This window comes from Myiozetetes cayanensis, unplaced genomic scaffold (assembly GCF_022539395.1).
Source record: "Myiozetetes cayanensis isolate MyiCay16 unplaced genomic scaffold, myiCay2020 scf6-25, whole genome shotgun sequence".
NCBI classification, from domain to species: domain Eukaryota; kingdom Metazoa; phylum Chordata; class Aves; order Passeriformes; family Tyrannidae; genus Myiozetetes; species Myiozetetes cayanensis.
In genome coordinates this window covers 25849630-25869685 of record NW_026087853.1, presented here as the reverse complement: position 1 = coordinate 25869685, position 20056 = coordinate 25849630, and the positions used below count along the sequence as shown (strand labels likewise).

At 37.6% G+C, this 20056-nt stretch overlaps 1 protein-coding gene across 5 annotated transcripts in view; it reads right to left on the bottom strand.

Moving 5' to 3' along the window:
* STRN3 (striatin 3) overlaps positions 1 to 20054 on the bottom strand; it is a 60920-nt gene extending 40866 nt beyond the window's left edge. For all 5 annotated transcript variants that reach the window (XM_050336772.1, XM_050336775.1, XM_050336774.1 and 2 more), the window contains exon 1: positions 19555 to 20054. In XM_050336772.1, coding sequence (XP_050192729.1) covers positions 19555 to 19878 — 324 coding nt within the window. In that variant the 5' untranslated portion in view covers positions 19879 to 20054. The remainder of the gene's footprint in view (positions 1 to 19554) is intronic.
* Between the last annotated feature and the right edge of the window lie 2 nt (positions 20055 to 20056).

Below are 20056 nucleotides of genomic sequence, written 5' to 3'. Positions count from 1 at the left end.
AAACAGATTTTATTCATTGTGTTCCCAAAACAAAACAACCAAGTCTGGCTCAGAACGAAAAAAAAAAAAAAGGAAGAAAAAAACTGTTCTGCATTAATTACTTCAGTGAGTCAATACCAACAAAAATATTCCTGCCCTAGACAATGAGTATTATTTTCATCATTTTAAGATCAACAGGTATGAGTTTGTACATTAACCCTACAAGAAGGCACAAACAGCAATCTTATTAAACATTTTAATATATGCACACATTTTTGTCCTTGCACCATTTCTAGCATAAATTCTATTATACATTTATCTTTCAAACCCAAAGCCATATTACATTAGGTACACAGCAACTAGCAATATAGCTTTTAATGCAAACATACTGAACAGATTAAGAAATCAGTACATGAATTCATATACAGAATTTACAAATCCATTGTACAGGAAACAACTATTTAATGGATTCACATTTTACTTACTACTGAAGACAGCTGAAGGTTAGATTATCAAGGGAGAAAGATTATCATGTGTGCTGTTGTATATGGGGAAAATAATGCTATGGTTTTTTAAAGCATCAATCATACTACCCACCTAATTTAAAAAGAAGCAAGGAAGATGTCTACTTGCCTGCTAACCTAGTAGATAATAATAAATTCAGTAGAACATACAAGCCATCTCATCAAACTTTAAAGTAGTTGAAAAATAAAGGTAGTAAGTTTGTTCAAGACAAAAGTAGTCTCTTCATTACAAAGTGAAAAGACTTGTGTCTTGACTTTTGCAAGCCAAAATTCTAGGTAAGATAAGGGAAACTGCAGATGTGAACACAAAATTTAAACAGTCAATGATACTACTGGATTGGTCATCATTACACAGACTCATTTGTGCTCATTATGACTCTAAACTGATTGAAGCCATTGGGTAGTTCACTACAAGATTAGATATAAAATTTCCTTGGAAGAGGTATTTAAAAAACTAGAATAAGGAAAATAAAGTAGAGACCACATTGCTCTACTAAGCTCAAGAGCAATACAACAATTTCATTATTAAAGGAAGCAGAGGGAAGTGCTATAATCCACACCTAAGATATCCTTGAAGTTTTTTTTTAAGGGAGTGGTTGTACATTTTCGTTACTCAGTGGTTACAGCCCGAAACAGCCTAACCAGGATGATAACATTCTTGCATCGCTCCTTTCTTGAGACTAAGTGATATCATCATACAAGACTTCACATATGAGCCCTGATTTTAGCCCCTCTGTCCTTGTGCTCAATGGTGAGCCAAATTAAAATAGGTTCCTTTAACTTGCATTAGTTAAGTAATGATTTAATCAATCAAAATCCTAGTGAGAACAAGGCAGTTTTGAGTATTTCAGTTAAAAGTCTGTCATGAAAGTATTCTCAACTAACCACTGTCACTCGATAAGAAACAGTAATGCACCAAACAGCGTTCTGTAATAGAGGAGAGGTTAAGGGACAGGGTTAAACAACATCAACCCCACACCAAGAAAAAAAACAAAAAAACCACCAAAACCAAACAAACACACTGAAACACACTTCATACTGATTCCACAGATATTTCAAGATAAAAGGTAGGGACCAAGATCCAGAATCAGAAAACCCAACTATACTCAACTGCAATTATGTTACTTAAATTCTAAAAAACACTACAAAACTGACTCTAATCAAATACAAAGTTAACAGCCTTTGGCAGAAAGTTACAATGACACATAACTTGTACTCCCTAAATACCTAAGGTAGCAAATGACCAAGACAATTTCACAAGCCCAACATGTTGTTATGTAAATAACAAGGTACACATAAAATAGTTACAAAAGTAGGGTTTTTGGAAGGTAACATGTTACATGCACGTATGCACAACACTGTACTTCAAATATTTGGAAGTTACTGGCTGCCCACAAACTCTTCCTACAAAAATAAACCCAGAACTAAATACTTTAAAATAATTATCTAATAAAGGTTATAAAAGCTCTTCTGCCCCTTGACTTGAATGCGATTCTCAACGTCTTCCAAACTTCAGGTCTTCTGTAAGTGATAGTTTTCTCCCCTTTCATTAGTCTTCTTTCAGTGGCCAACACCCTCTTATAACTTATCTGACAAATCTTAGTTGCCAGATGCAACTGTTTGGCCTTATTTCAACCTTAGAGAGGAAAACATTATAATTCTGATCATACACAGAGGGAGGCATCTGCTTCCTAAAGGCTTGCAGCCAATGGAAATACTTCTGGAGTACTTGGCCAAGCAGAATCAAGTTTCCATATTTAAAAGGTATTGCCTAGATCTCATACTTTTCAACCAGGCAGGTTAATGAGCTAAGTGATCTTGAGAATTAATATACTACAGAAATAATGGTACAGAAACAAAAATAACCCAAAATCCACCCTACAAAAAAACCTCAAAAGAACAATAGTATTTATAATAATCTTTACAGGGTCCAGTAGGTTGAACAGAAAGGTTACCACAAAACACACTTTGTAGTTGGGGGTTTGACATTTTTGTCAATATTAGCAGACTTCTTCTATCATTGCTTTCTATAATTGCTTGGATATACATTTGACTGATTTTAGGATTTATTACTTTTTTCTCATTGTAACCATCACATGGCTAAAATGTAATAGAAGTTATGAGCTCAATATTTAGAAATACTAAAATCAATTTCAACTTGAGGAATACTTAGCCATCAAGACCTTCAATACAAAACCAAGAATTAGGTCACCAAAAATTTGCTGCATAAATTAATCAACTTGCTCCCTTCAGTCTGAACTGAGAAATTAGAGGTATCAAAACAATACACTTGATGCCTGACTATGAGCCCTAAGAGTTAACACACAAATTTCCCAACATCATCTTTTCTGAAATGCAGTAAATCTCAGGGTCGATATAAGCAGATAAAGCAAACAGATCAGCCTCCCTCAGGAGTACTGTACTTAGGTTCCACACACAAAGACAAATGCTTAAGAAATTATCTATCTCTACATAATACAAATTTCACAATCCTTAGATAATTATTTCCTTTGAACCAATTCTCAGGAGAGCTAGATTCAATATGATTTGTAAATATACCGATGATTTAAGATTGTCTAGCACAAAAACTGGGAAACAAAATGGCAAAGAAGCATTTGGTCTCACCTTTTCACCCCACTCTCCCCAGTTACAACAGAATTCTTTCCATTGTCTCACAACAATTTGTAAGTTCCCAGGTTGATACTACGAAGAGCAATCCTCCTCCTCATACTGCTATTCCTTCTGCTGTGCTGACCGAGCTACTTGTGTTGACATATATCAAGTCTACCAAGGAAATCATCCTATTTATTTTTTATTCAGTTCTGAACTACATCAGTTTCCTGATACTACTCTGTATAGCCACGGGAGTACTCAGGTTGGCACAAGGGATGCAAACAGGATACTGAAGTAACAGCTCCTTTCAGGGACAACATGGTCTTAGATCAGCCTAAACTGATATGATACCATAACGTGCATGTCCAGGGCACAAGAGCTGCAAAAACAAGAGCAGCAAGACTATGAAAGTCAAATACAATACAAGTCTTAACTCTTTTGAATTGAAAATTCAATCAAAATGCATTTTAAAAAGTGTAGTAACAAGAACATTTCTGAAGGAAAAAAAACACATGCTCTTTTACAAAACACATAATGGTTCTGTAAGCAAAAATATGGCCTTTCGTGGGTTAAAATCCGGTTGTATTCAGTTGTGTGCAGATTCTGATAGAATATTTTTCACTGCAGATAAGGGCTGTACTTCACATTCTTCAAAGCCCAACCAAGAGTCTCATTTTCAGGGCAGGTTCCTTCTTTTCTACCAGCCTGTAAATTTCCATATTTATAGTGTTTTCACAGATCCCTGGGATCCACTATGTTTCCACAAAATTGACATTTAATAACTCTAGTCTCTCTCTACACCTTGTCCCTCAGCTATGAGTACCACCACACAAACTTGCTCAGCTTTATTATGAAAGTGAATTCGGGCAGCTTTGAGAAGTAGAGTGACAGATAGTTTGTATTTGTGCAAGGATGCATGAAATAATGCCTGAAACTAGGCAAGATAGAATTCAAGGATAAAAAGAATTACTGAATAGCAACTTGAACAGTATGGATCCCATGAAAAACAACTGTCTGAGGTTTAAAAACTACAGAATGAACATACAGAAAAGAATATGTAAAAATCCTAACATCTACTACATTAGACTTTGTAAACTTAGCATTGTTTTAATAGCATGTTGCATTTCAGACATACATGCATTTTGGAGTTGGAAAGATTTTTATCTTTTAAATAGCAAGTCTGATCATATGCAAACCAAGCAATAGTCTTTCACCCAAACTCTAAAATCTCACAAAAGAAACTGAAGTTTCCCTTAAACGACAGGAATAATTAAAATCACTGATTATACTGATAGTCCACATCCCTAGTATGCAATTACACTGCTTGATCAAAGTGTAACAGAAGATCTAAACTAGTTTACTAAATTACTTATACATAAATTTCAATTCTTAAAAATACTTAATTTCATATAGAAGCTCATAAATCAAACTTTAAAGAAATTTTAAAAAAGTGTCCTGGGAAGAAAATGAGGATTTCCTCCCCCCCTCCTTCTTCTGAAGGAAACTAGAAAGGTCTTAAAACTTCAGAATTATTGCTCTAAATTTCATACCCACAGCAGAATTCATATTAAAACTACGCTTCATTGCTTTAACTGCACAGAAAAGACCAACAATCTTCACACTGAAGTTATTACAGCATTTGGGGTAGGTAAAATTCCATATATAACCTAAAGTTTATATAATAACTATGATATCCACATAGGATTTCATAGTCTTATTTTACTAATAAATCCTGACATCTCAAACCTAGTGAAACACATTAAAGGAAAAAGGAGGCAGAAAAGAAACCTGGATGGTAAAGGACTGATTAAAAGCCTTATCTTATGCTGTTGAAACACCAACCCTTTCTGGTACATTTCAAACAATTGAATTCTAATGGGTTTACCAATACAGAAACACACTCAGTGAGCGAGTATACTTTCTTTCCATCTCAGTTCTAAACATTGTTAACTCTCAGTCTCTACAAATTTAATTTGAAAAAATTCAACTATATGTAAAGCAATGCCAGCTACAATGCAATGCTTATGTTTTGTTTTTCTGAAGTCCATTCAGAGGTCTAGAGGGATGGCAGGAAAGGACTGTATTAATTTTGAAAGAAGTGCCATATACTGAGACAATTTAACTATATATACTCAGTGCACACACTATGTCTATGCTTATCCTACTAGGGATAACTAAAACACAAAACTAAAAACAGTAAGTTTTTTTAACCTTTTGTTTTAATCTCAAGTTTATTATCACACAAAAATATTAATCTAATCTTAATTTTTAGATACTTATTATGTTGAAGACGAAGCAGAACACTCTCTTGTAAAATAAAAAATACTGGGGAGGTGGAAGAATTGACTCAGTCATTTAAGAGTGAACACACCTGTGCAGCTACTAATGTTCCAGTTCCCATTCACAAAAGGGAAACTGAACATAAGATAAGCCTTCACCTTCTGTTTTCAATAAACACAGTCTAAAACTTAACCTCCTTCAGAACATCTAGAAGCATGTAAAACCATTAGGTGCTTAGAAGAATCTTAGTATATTCTTACAGACCTGATTATGTTTATATATTTATTGTCCTTACCATTAATCCTTAAACTGTCAACTGAGGACTGAAAGAAGATACTTTACTATAAATATATATATATAAATAAAAGTCTATATTTATTTTGTATATTAAAGTCTCAAGATTCTCTCTCTAGTAAGTTACGCAGTAACGTGTCACTGGTCATATCAGCTTCATACATATATTACTTTTAAAGATCCTGTAGAACAGAAAATAATTGGAAGATGATAAAAAATAGAAATAGCACCTCTCTTATGTTAACAGAAAAGCTTTACTTCATAAAGTAAGCTCGGGTTAAAGATGTGCAGAAAAAAAGATTTCAACAACTAGGTAATACCAGTGTACATTTGAACAACATTTGCAAACAAAGATAATTTTTGGCAGAACCTTATGAAAGGTTCAGGTTCAGGTTAGTTAACTATTACACTTAGAGTTGCAAAGGTATTAAGATGTTTTCCCCTTTGTACAGATCTTCTCCATTTGAGCTGATGACCATTTCTTGCTCCCCAACTGATAGTTTTTTCCAAGACTCAAGTGATCACTTCCTAATACCTTTTTAAAAGCAAATCCTAACCACTAGAAAAGTGGCATGCTTGAGCACCTGCCTCACAAGAGTGGCAGACACAACAAACCCAGTTAGCTCTAAGGTTAATGACACAACTGAGGATTTTCTCATCCATGTCCCCTTCAGTCCTGCAATGGGTATGGCAAAGACCAGGCTTGCAAAATTCTCTCCCTCCCTAAATCTGTCTTTTCTCTTTCCCACTACCACCATATCATTCACATTCAAATGTTTGCCTCTTCACTACAGGGTCAAATACTGTCAGGTTTCACCAGCATCTTTGAACAACTTACAGAAAATCCAGCCTTTGATTTCATCCTCTTCTGTGCTAGGGCCAAATTTCTAAGTCACAACTTAAACTCAAGACTGCCTTCACTCTGTCACTCTTCTTTAGAATTTTTTCATGGAATCATTTTTTTCTAGGATTTTATAGGCACTCAACCAATATGGTATTTAGGAATAGTACAGTAACAAAACTCATACAACTCATAATTGTGTTTTTAAGGACTAACACCCTCTAAATTTCATGGTTTGGAAACAAAGTAAACCAACTGTCTGTCCACAGACTTACACCCAGTACAGAGAAGCCAATGGCAGTGGGGAAAAAAGTCAATTTAGACTACATGTCCAAAAAAAGCTGAAGGCACTAAAAACAATGGAGTCACACTCTATTACAAAAAGAGCATTGTCCTTGAAGACTAAAACATACATGTCTAAAAGCTGGACATTAAAAACATTTGTTTTTGAATAACAAATGCATGTGCCTTAGAAGTTTATCATTCGCTGACTGTTGTTGTACTCGAGTGTTCTTCATGCAACAACAGGCTTCTAAAATTTTGTTTCAGTTAAAAAGCTACAAACTACTGAGCACAGTTTAATTTATAAATAAGTTTTCCATTTCAATTTCAGTTTGAGACATTCCTTCAGAAAAGAAGTTCCTGCCGAGAAATTATAGAAGAACTGTCACCTTCCTGAAAAAACATTCTATTCTGTAAGACTGAATTATTATATTAACTTCACAAAAAGTGAAGTTAATCTGGTCATCATCTACACACTGTAAAAGAACTATTAAAATGCTCCATGCCACAGTGTCAGAATGTCAGCTACTGTCCCCGTACGCCAGCTCTCCTTCTCCCCACAATCAGACATGAGACCCAAGAGCCAGTAAATTTTATCTGAAAGCTGTTAAACAGACATAATTATTTCTTTATTCAACTTTCTTCATCCAGTTAACAGGAATGCTTGAAGCTACTGCATCACCTAACTAGACACAAATGCTCATTTTGATCTCAAAAACGCTCACTCATCTTTATCTCCAAGTTCTTCTTTCTTCACCAATATCAATACAATTCTACTGACAAAATTAAAATCTTTTCATTTTCAAATATCAAATTGAATACCACCACTTAAGATAACTAAATAGTTAACAGTTAACCAAGTAAAATATAAGCAACAAAAATAAATTCTTACTAGTTATAAACACTTACTATTCTATGAAGAGTCCGGATACCATATTTCAACTGCATTTCTTAAGCACATTGGATAATACATGAATCATGTTTGAAGCTCCGAAGGTTTGAAGGCAGTCACATTCCCAAAAATAATGTAAGAAAGTTTATTTTACATTTGTGTGCGGAGCTAAGTTCTCTTTACAATTCAGACTGTTTGACAATATAAGTATCCTTCTTCAAGAAAGTATGTCACGTAACGTAAAACTAAGAATCCCACATCTATTATCTGAAATGACTCTCTATGGTACTTCAATTTGTTTCACATCAGTTTTTCCAATACATAAAATAACAATATTAGCATTCATATGCCTTTTACAATAAAAAGTTACTACAGAAGGTTAGGTGCTCAACCATCACATGGTGTGTTTATCCACACGTGCTGGACAGTTTGTCCAGAAGGATATTGTGAGATACAGTATCGAAAGCTTTACTGAAATCCAAAAAGGTTACATCAACTGGTTTCCCTCGATCAGCTAGGTGGGTTACCTTGTCACAGAAGGAAATCAGGTTGGATAAGTAGGACTTTCCTCTCATGAAGCCGTGCTGGCTGTGACTGATGACTGCATTGTCCTTCAGGTGTTTTTCAATACCTCCCAAAACAATAATCTCTGTTATTTTACCAGTCACTGAAGTGAGACTGGCAGATCTGTAGTGACCAGGGTAATCCTTCTTGAGAATTGTGACAACATTAGCCAGCTTCCAGTCAACTGGGACCTCTCTGGATTCTCAAGATGTCAGCCAAAAATTAATATTCTTTTCATAGATGAAAAGAAATTGTTATTACACTACCATTTGGTAAGAAGTTATTGAAGTTTGGCTTTTTTAAAGTCTCTTAAGTCATGGTGTTCTCCAAATGTCTGTGTTGGAATAAACCCACAACACAATTGCAACACCAATGACAAAAATTGAGTCTTGTCAAAAATACCAGCTATCAACTCTAAGTGTTCCCTCTCTCAATTAAGACTGTCTACAGCATTTCCTATGTAAATGTTCTGTTTTGGAAAATTCTGTATATTATTCCAGTAAGAACTGCTTGAGAGAGTCAAAGGTTATGAGCAGTACCTTCTCTGAGGATAAACTAATGAAAATATACACACAGACAAACTTGTGAACAAGTCAAATCATCATGTTGGACAATCAACAGCAAAATACACTGTAACCACAGCTTAGATAGTGTTTATACCACTTGAGAAATGCTCTTGACCATCGCAGCTACACCACCACAGTGCAGTAAGTATTTTGAAAACACTTAGCATCATGGTAGATGCCAGTTTATTAATGAAATGTTCTACGTGAAGTAATGCTAAAATAATGTCTAAAAAAATTTCACCTGACTTTGACATCTCTGAAGTAGTTTTCTGCCCAGATCCAAACTCCCATAAATATTTAATCATACCACAATAATCAGAGATTCAAAAAAAACCTGTTGAATATGCTTTTATCCTTTCTATATATTACTGAAGCACAGATAATAAGGGTGTTCAAGACAGGTATACAATTTTCACATAACGCTACATAACAGTCCCAACTTACAGCACAAACTGATCGTAAAACACAGGCTTAAGTGCAGTGCAACCAGAGCAATTGTAAGAGAAACTCTTGAAGAAAGATCAGGATTATTTTGCAGTTGTGAGTCTTAGAATTTACAGTGCAAGGGTTCTTGTACATTTTCTTCTAACTTTAATTTTTCAAGAACAGTTTCTGGCCCTAGACAGGCATATTCAACAACTCACCAGCAAACTATTGAACTACTTGTACTTTGATACTGGCTATCAGCAATCTGCTTAGATCTCTGTTTTAATTAATAAACAAAAGGTCATTGCCTTTCTTAGTAGACACCAGCTACGTTGAGTACATTCCACCTATTATAGGACAGATACTGCTGAGTCCTTTTCACTTAAGACAGCCATTCTTAAAATCCCTTCCTAAGAACTAATAAATATCTTAGTTCCCTCAGTTCCAAGGGTCAAGTTCTTAATTAAGTCTGATGCCTTACGAAAAAGCATGGAAAGAACATATAAACTTAACAGCAGTAGATTAGAAAACAGAGTAAGAGATGGTTTATTGTAAATCTATTTCTATTTCTTCTATTGTCTCCACGTAGAAAGGATTCATAAATTTTCACTGTACAAAAATTATTTTGGTATGTTTTACACTTGTTGCCTGATTATTTCTTTGGCTGTTGCACCAAAAGGAAAAAAAAAAAACAACAAACCACTAAACAACAACAAAAATTTAATCAAAACAACAACAAACACACAAAGAAAACAAGAAACAACAAGAAAAAGCAGTTACCCAACTTCACACATATATCTGTCAAACTATTTACACACCCTCACTGCGATTTAACGTTTCCAAGGTGAAGTTCCCATCTGCTGTGTCATACTCCTTAAACTAAACAGTTTTCTACAGTAATTTTAAAAGCCTCTGAATAAGTCTAAAACCCAGTGAGACATCTAATAAGGCTACCTCTCAGACTGTTTTCTGATTTACCAACAAGACTGAATTCTAAACGGATACCTCTTCCAGATATTATTTCCAGACCTCAAACTAGTTTTATGTCAAATTCTCAGCATTCTTTTCAAAACTACTACTAAAGAATGGGACATTATATTTCAGTGTTGACTTTGCCAGTTCTGCACAGATCACAAGACAGAAATCACTTCCTGATTTGTGTATTTATAGCTCCTGCTTATAAAGTCAGGGATCATTCGGGGTTTTTATTAATTTCTTTTAGCAGGAAAGTCACAGCAGTCCTGGAGGAAAACAACTCAGCATGATTATTTATTTCAGCACAAGTTCATCCTTAGTTGCAGTTGCTCACTCTGTCATTATCATCTCTATTTTCTGCATTTCTCCTAAATGCATGAACCTTGCAAATAACATCTTAAAAACAAAAAATAGTTACACACCTTGGACCATTTCCATCTAAAAAGATTCACATACAGTCTTTTAAATTGCTTGGCATTTTTTGGAACACATTATGCTAGTAAAAAAGATTTCTTTTCAATAAAGTCACCACTACAACCAGTAAGACTAAGTAGGTACATACCAAGACAGTATTTGAATTTGATAAGATTAAAAATACCTTTACTGTCAGCATCACTATATTGGCACATTATTCCATTGACATGGAGCTACTTTGTTAAGTTATACAGCTAATGACAAAAGGCCACAGTTACAGTTTTGTTAGATACTTAATATTACAGAAAACTGAAAATATTAAGCTCATTCTTTTTATTACCAGTATGTGTAGTAAAAGAGCACATAAATAAGAATGATGTTGTATACTTTGCGGTGTGGCAGGTTCTCATAATCACTATAGAGTGGAAAGGGAAGGGAGGAATTGCAAGTGGGGTAAACATCCTCAAGAATGTCCATAATCTTTCCAAAACCAGGAACACCTACTTAATAATCAGGAATATAGAAGGAGAAAGTATAATCCACAGCAGACTATGAACACGGTGATCTGAATTGACCTAGACTGTTCTAGCGATGAACACTCATGTCAGTGTTCATCAGCTGCAGGTCAGGAGCACACATGCCCAAGGAACAGAGAGCAGAAAACAAGAACCAAGAGTGTTTGAATATAAGAAGCCATATATACATACACATACACACACAGAAGAATACAGGATTACAGAGCAGAGAGAGTTGGCATTGTTAAGGTAATTGTAACACTGGTAGCAACAAAACTGAAAATAATCAAGCTGATGGAATTAAAAGTTAAGAAAGAGTAAGATAATTAAAATAAAAGTGTTTAATTTCAAGTGAGGCATCACAGAAGGTTGATGAGGGGCAGGTATTTTGCACCTCCTAAATGTTAATCCAGCCTCCTGGCACAGAATAGTGCCAGCACTCTCTAATTTATACCACTTCACCAGAGAGTTAACACAGCCAGTAGTCCTGCCTTCTACCAGTACAACCATACATATCTAGCTAAAGCTATGAAACAGAATAGCTCTTACAAAACTTGTAAACATGTTTACATATTCTCCTTGAACTCTCTTCTGAGAGCTGTTTGTCAAAGCAGAATCTTTTCTTTTCCCAGACTCTCAAGCTGTATTACAGGATTCTGTTCCCGCACCCCAGGGTCCAGGAGTTAAGCACATCATCCTCAAAGAAAGCAAATCACAATTTCAAGTTAAATACTAGAGTCCGGCTTGTTATAGTGGTCACTGGTATAAAGCCAAGGGGCTTTCTTTGGTTTTTTTTTCCTTCTAGGAGGAGTATTATAGGATCACCATTTTCATATGTGGTAGTAGTTAAGGAGTGGCAATATTCTGGGTGAAGAAAAAATAAGGTGAGCAAATGGAAGAAATTTTACAGCAACCAACCTGTCATAAAATTTTATAATCATAAAGACCTTCAGGCATCTGCATTTTCTAATCCAGAAATTTTTAATTTCTAATTTTCATTATCTATTTCAGGATCATTTCAGCATTCAGAGAAGGACAGTTGTTTAAAACATTACATCCAACATATGTAGGATTTTTCAACAAATACATATGCAAACATGCACAATAGCTTCAAAAAAAGCTGGGAATGTGCTTCATCTCTCAGTAACATTGAATCGAATTTATTCTGAACTCAGAAAAATGTATTTTTACCTTTAATTGCTAACAGCAGGCTATCTCTAATCAGCCACTTTTAATAAAGATCCTATAATGGCACAGAAACCTACAGACTGCTTGAATTCTTGCTGTAGATTCAGGACTGGTCCTGAACAATAGCCAACTTCCTAATTAGCTCTTGATACCTGTTTGGAGTTGCAAAGATAAAGGCAGAAGGTATCACTAAACTCAATATCCTGCTGAGCCATTCCTTAGGATAATTCAAGAACAAATGAAAAAAACCGAGTGAAAAAAACTAACACTCAGATAGGCAAACAAAGCTCTTCCTGAAGATACCTTAAATCATGGAAGATCCAACTTCCCTGCCACACTCTTCATCAGTTAGGAAAAACAAATCATTATCACTTTCTCCCAACTGGTTAAATGACAAAAAGGATCGAGAATACCCACCAATACTGCTTTCAGCATGAAATAAATAATTACACCAACAGGTACTTCAACCCTCACAAAAAATTCTCCAAAGAGACATTTCTCACAGAGACATTAGATATGCACAGGCAGTGAAACTAAGAAATAAAATACATGTCCAGTGTTTAACCAAAAAAAAAAAAAAAAAGAGTACTTCTTCACCAGGAAGTGTTATATAACTTATGTGCCACATAGTTCTACACTGTGTCTAAAAGAAAGCCTCACCAGACTGTTATGAATTAACAGTTCTGTGCACTTCTTCTAAGAGAGACTTTATTACAAATACACATTTATGAAAAGGCAATTATTAAACTTTTACCCCAAGTGTTGCTAGAAGGGAGTTATTTAGGAACAATATTCCAGAAAAAATTACACAACTTCTACACTGACCAATATCTTCCCGTACATAAACTCCATAGCCAACCATGTATTTCCTGCTCACTGTCTACATGGATTTTTATGCAACTCAATGTCCTGCTTTCTTTTATTGTTTTGCCTCCATGAGGTGAATATTGCAAGAAAATTTTATAAAAGCGTTAAAGATCTAAATCAACTGTTTAAAAAATAAAATGGAAGAATGGGCCACAGAGAAGTAAAAACACTGAGTTTAGTGAAGAAGACTCTAATCCTTTAGTGCCAAAAAATCATACCTCAATTTTATAGTGAAACAAATGAAATGTTAACGATACTCTTTCCAGAAAAGAAAATTGCCTTATTTCTATTTATCTTGAACTGTCTCAAGAAATCTCCTTACTCCAAATTTGCACATGTATCTTTTAAGGTAAGCTCTGCTATACAGCAGCCATCTTTTAATTTACAATCATGTCCTCTCTTTATACGTTACCCATACACAAAAAGGAAACAGCTCTGCACATTTTTAATTTGGAAGTCTTGCCAAGAAGCCTATGAGGAAAGGTAAGATTTATCCACAGACATACAGAACAGACTTTCAACCTTCAGTAAACAGACACCTGAAGTTCTACCAGAGGCGATCTCCCTCTTGACATAGTTTAGACTAAACAGCGTATGGAAAGCCTTGAAGGAAATGGAAAACAGAAGGGAAACTCTCGATTATGTCTAATTGCCCTCTACCCAAAATACTCAGAACGCTCAGTTCAGTGCTTTAAACTGCAAAATGGATTTAACTCTAGCAAATATGTACCTGTTTTCACCATTAGTTTAGAAAAATGATTAACGAACAGAAGTTCCTGGGGTTTAACTTCTAATACATGTGTTATTTCATACAGAAAAAAAGTTTCATTATAAAACAAAGGTATTGAACATTCAAATATTCTATAATGTGAATAAGCATCATTTTGTACAAAGAAGTACTTCTGCACCCCTGCTACAGGAAGCACCTTAAGAGCTTGCACAGACAGAAGTTAATCAGTTCAGATGCATATATTACCAACATAACTCATGGCATTTACAAATAAGCTATCACAAATAAGAATGCTGATCAACTTTTTACAACCTACTTCACTTTATTTTCAGTCAGTGTTGATCAAGTAGCCTTTGGGTTTTTTAAGGATGCTTAAAAAGGATTGATCAGTTAAGCCTAATTTTATTATAAATACTGAAATTCACCTGCAAGACGCAATGAAATAAGTTTATCAATTAATCCTACTTCTAACTTTAACCATCTAAAATGCAACTGATAAACAATGCATGCAGTTAAAACACACTGTGCATTTCTCAACTGCAGCATCTGCATTTCTTGCCTTAATTTTGCATATTCAATCACAATTAATGCCCATGATATCCATCACGGTTTGTTACTTAAGCAAGACAGTATAAAAATAGCACTAAGTATACTCTCGAACAATCAAACCAAAGCATTTCCTGCCCATGGCAGGGAGGTTGGAACTGGATCATCTTTAAGGTCCCTTCAAACCCAAACCATTCTATGATTACATTTCAAAGATATCTCATTGGTCATGAGAATATCAGAACAGCTTGCCTGGTCAGACCATCAGACCACCAATCTCAGTATGCCACTTCTGAGATTGGGCAGGCAGTGCCACAGGAATAGCACAAAAACAAAAGAATAAATCTCAGAAAACATTCCAAATCTCCAAAAATTTGTAAATCAAAAAGACAGTATCTTTGAATTTAGATACGCCCAGGAAATTTTCTTCCAAGAACTTGTGCAAACACTTTTTGACCCAAGAACACTTCAGCATTTACAACAGCCCCCTGCATAAAATTCCACTAATTCTTGAAAAGATGGGGTTTTTTTAAATACTTATTTTTAATTAATGCTCCCTAGCTGCTGAGACGTACTTATTCTTTCCAACAAACTAATAAGCATTCTACAACCCTCATAACCACTTCTACTTGCAATCTATCATCAAAACAAATTATCTGCTTGCCAAAAGCAAGGCAAAGTCTACGCTATGAGAAGCAGTAATTGTTACTCCAAGTTTGAGAGAAACATTCCCAACATTATCTCCATCTCCCCTGCAACAAAGTAAAACAAGCCACATACAGCCAAAAATTTCAGCAATTGACTCCTGCTACACCTTATAAACACTGAAGCATTGAAAAATGCTGAAATACAGCATGACCATATATATACTCTAAACATGGTCTCAATTTATCATGATATCAACACTTTTACATATGTTATCTGAAGATACACTTTTTTTTTAGAAGAATATCCTGTATAAAATTCCTTTAATGAGCCTGTTCCGCACCCTCCAGCAAAAAGGGAAGGTATGCAAGTAAAATCTGAAATCTACGGGTTTTGGGGGTTTGGTTTTTTTTAAACACTTATATAAAAAAACACAAAATGTTAGATGACAAAACTTTCCCATAATGTCACTAAACAGTTGGGAAAAAGAGCATTTGTATAATTTGATAAAGTAGGAACTTTAGATGTGTGTCATCAAAGACGTCACGACAGAAAATGTATTAACAATCACATCAATCTTTATGCACACTGAAGTTACTTAAGAGGTTGTACAACATTTAAACTGAAATTGTATGTATTCTGTTCTGAGTGTTTATGTTTCTTAATTATTCATTCTATTCATTAGAACATTTGGAAGTAGCATCACTGATAATTCTCTCCCAGCATACTCGTGTGTGATTTTGAAGTACCAAAGAGTACTCCATCTCACTTCTATCTACTTCTCAAAACCTGAAGAAACTGCACAATTGAGAACTTTATTCCAGCCAAGCCTTATCAGACTATAAGCCTCACAGGCAAGTGGATCTCTCTCGATTTTCACCACAAAGTTGCAACCTTTCCTATGATACACCTTTTTGACACAACTTTATCTTCTTTCTTCAAATGTTTCTGTAACTCCACTCTGGTTTTGCACCCAGGTTTCTTTTTCTTTTAAGAGACTACTGAGCCACTTACCACCTAGAGCAAATAATTACTTCTAACAGATATGTAACATTCAACAATATGGACTTGCTGTAACTCCTCTAAAGTGCATAAATGTCTTAGAAAAGATGGACAGTGTAGTTCAGTTTAACCGCCATAAACATCAAGGTCAATAGATTGACAGCTCAAAGTTACAATTACACAACATTGCTACAGTAAAAATCTTTCTTTTAGTTCACCACAAAGGGAACAGATCAATGCAATGCCAGACTAGGTATTTTCTACACAGCTGAGTATATGCTTAAAAAGTTACTGCAGCAGGCAATATTACAATAGAAAGGAAAAAAATGTACTATGTTTCAAGTACTGCACGCCTGATATTTGACGTTTATATATTTGATATTGGTTTGCACACACAGATCTGTCCCATGCTGCTGCTGCTTCTCTTCTGCACACAAGCAGAACAGCCATGCACCTGAAGAGTTGGAAAGACAGTGTGAAATTATTAACATTTTAGATTGAAAGTCTGATGTAAATGTAGACTTAAGTCTAACCAGTATAGGACTTAGACCCAAAGGCTCGAGACCCTCTGTTAGTCATTACAGCTGTGGTATAAACACAGTAAGGTAATAAGCACTTTTAAATTATTTATAAAAATGTGTCCCACAGACAGGTAGAACAAAAGAAAAAAGTTCATTACAAGATCCATCTCTCCCTTCACCATCCCCCCTGTATGCGAAGAGCACTCTTTCAAGAAGTGGGCAATTCTTCCACTCACTTTAACCATACAGGAGAAGAAAGGGGGTAGGTGGGTAAATCACAGGAGTCCCATTAATTTCATACTGCAGACAAGAAAGTATTGCATTCTTTGGAATAATGAAGTCATAAATTCAGGACAGGTAAATAAAATCACACATATTGCTAAGACACTTGATTTTCCATATAGTTATTACAGAATCATAGAATCAACTGAGTTGGAAAAGACCTCTGAGATCAAGTCCAACCCTTGATCCAACACCGCCATGGTGACAAGACCATGGCCCAAAGTGCATTGTTTGCAAAGTTATAAATTGCCAACACTGAGAAACAATGTTTACAGAGTTTACCATCATGCTGAAAGAATGAAGAAATAAGAACAAGGAAATTACCTGCATCAGGAGAGTTGCAACTAAATCATCCAACACTCACTTCCATATAAACTATCTACTGTCATGCTATGGATGTACTGTTTTCCTTTCAACCCAGGAGCCCTCAATCATCAAAAACCTCACACTGGTACATAGCATCACACAAATGAACAACACTATCACCAGTTTCAGTGGACAAAATTGTTGCCTGGGGTCCAAACTATTTAAGTTTTATTAGTCACAAAATATACTGTGACTTTACATCTTGAGTTGTAGAACAACAAAAAACCCAACAAGCCTGGTAAACATCTATCTTCCAAAAATATTCTCAACACATGCCCGTATCAGTCTTCACCACTGTAAATTTGATATTTAAAATCCAAAGGTAATGGCTTCCTTTCCTTCTATCCTGGGTTTCTGAAGTTATAAAAACCCCTCCCTCATGCAGCCGCAGCGTGCAGCAACTATGCTGTCTCTGGCCTTATGCACACATGTGTGAATCAACATGTATGTAATCAGGGTCAGAACTAGTACCATACCTCCAGAAAAAAGCAACCGAAACAATGTGGTAATGGATGACAAACAGCAACCACAAACAAAACGCAGCAGATTTGGCAAGAGTGCATCAGGGAGTCTAGAGGCCACATGAGTTCACAGCAGCGCTTTTTCAGTCAGACATAATTTGCAAAGTCTCCAAACTTCGCTCCACGACAGGGTACAGAATGCAGTACTTTGTTTTGAAGTAAAAGCCCATACTTAAAAATTTTGAGATGGTTTGCTAACAAATAGCACTAAGCAACTTAGTAATACAGCACTGTGCTTAGAATTAAGACACTAGAGAAAACAGGTGAAATTGCCAATTACCCTCTGCTAAAACCTCCCACCAGCCAGTGTCCACCACACTGATTTTAAAACCAGCCATTCCACAAGGTTTAAAATGATAAAACTGGCAGTAAGTGAAGGAAACAGTGAAACCTCTTCATCTGTTTCCCTTGGTGGTTTTTAAAAATTCTTTCTTAATTATAGTTGCAACAAAAATAGCGCAAGTTACATGCTTATTATAGAGACAAGAAGCTCTGAAAGAACTGCCCAGGCTCAGGTATAGTTCTCCGTTCTGAAAGTAAATGCCTTGCAAACTTTGGTGCTGTTGCAGCAGGTTATTAAAAACTCTAATTAGACTGCAATTTGATGGAATGCCACTTCAAGATAGCATATATTCACTTAGTACAAAAATCATGAAAAATCCTTTGGAAGCAATAAAGTTTGTTAACATTTTTAAACATTGTTATCATGTACCTCTCTGTCCTATAAAAGGATAACCACTTCTATACCAATACTTCACATTCAATAGATTTTGTAATCTGTTCATAAATTTGTAATAGTCTGTGCATGATTTTATTTTTACTTGCAAAAGTAGTTAGTAGAATTATCCATTTTATTACTAAAAGCAAACATTGGTGGCAAGAGATGCATACTGCAACTCCAACAACTTGCTCTCTACCTTGAGGAGTTATACATTTTCTGCTCCTGAGATAAGTTTGTAGTCTTCTGTATACTGAAATGACCACATTGCAGACTTATTCACTCCTCACTCTTCTCTGATGTGAAATCTCCAAAGAAACGAGTCCGAAGGAAAGTAAGAACACACACTCGACCTGTCTCAAATTAGAATGCCTGTCCAAGTCCTTTACTTGAGATTTACCTGAACTCCCTTTCCTCGTCCTCCCCCTGTTCGGGAAGTAGACACTCCTTCCCCTTCCCAACTCCCTCTTTTCCCTCCACAGGAGCCGCTGGCTGAGCTCCAGGGAGGCGCCAGCCCTCGCTTGCAGGCCCGGTGGCTCTTGCTGTCCGTGACCCGCGCGGGGCTGGGGAGCCCCGGAGTCATTGTGCTGCGGGAGCCCATCGCAGCTGTCAAGGCTCAGCCCAGCTCGTCCCGCCGGCGAGGAGGGTGAGGAGGGTCACAGCCCCTCGCCGCGACAGCGCCCGCCCGCCCCTCCCGGGCCGCGCCGCGGGCCCCGCACGGCGGGTGCGGGCGAGCGGCCTGCGGGGCCGGGGCCGCTCCGGAGCGGGCGGGCGCCATGCTACAAACCAAAATGGCTGCCCCGGGGAGGAAGCCCGGCCCGGGCCTCCGCCGGCACCGCCCGCCGGACCTCGCCCGGGAACCGTCCCCGGGCCACGACCACCGGCTCGGCCCCGAGGGCCCCGCGGGCCCGGCCGGCCCGGGCAGCGCTGCCCCCGCACCCCGCGCGAGGCCCGGCCCCCGCAGCCCCGCGGGCCGGTCCCAGCCCGCCCGCGCTCCCCGTACCTGGAGCTCGGCCCGCTCCACCTCCCAGTGCGCCCTCTCCATCTCGAAGCGAGCCCACTCGTGCTGGATGTAGTGCAGGATCCCCGGGATGGTGTAGTGCTGGGGCCGGGACAGCTCGGCGGGGCCCGCCGCCTCCTGCCCTGCCGGGGCCGCGGGGCCCTGGGGCTGCGGCTGCTGCCCTCCTCCTCCTCCGCCGGCTCCGGCCCCCACGCAGCCCCCACCCGACTGCAGGTTCATGTTCCCACCCGCCTGCAGCGGCGGCTGCTGCGGTCTCGGGGCGGCCGCCATCCCACCGCCTCCTCCGGCTCCAGGGTGCTCGTCCATTGTCTGCGGGGAGCCCTCCTCCTCGTCCCGCGGCGGGGGCCGGGAGCAGGGGCCGGGAGGGCGAGCGGCGCTGGCTGGGGCGGGAGGAGGAGGCGGGCCGGGCGGGGGCAGCGCCGAGCGGGTGCGGGTGTCAGCGCAGCGCGGAGCCGCCGCCAGCCGCCATTACAGCCCCGCGGCC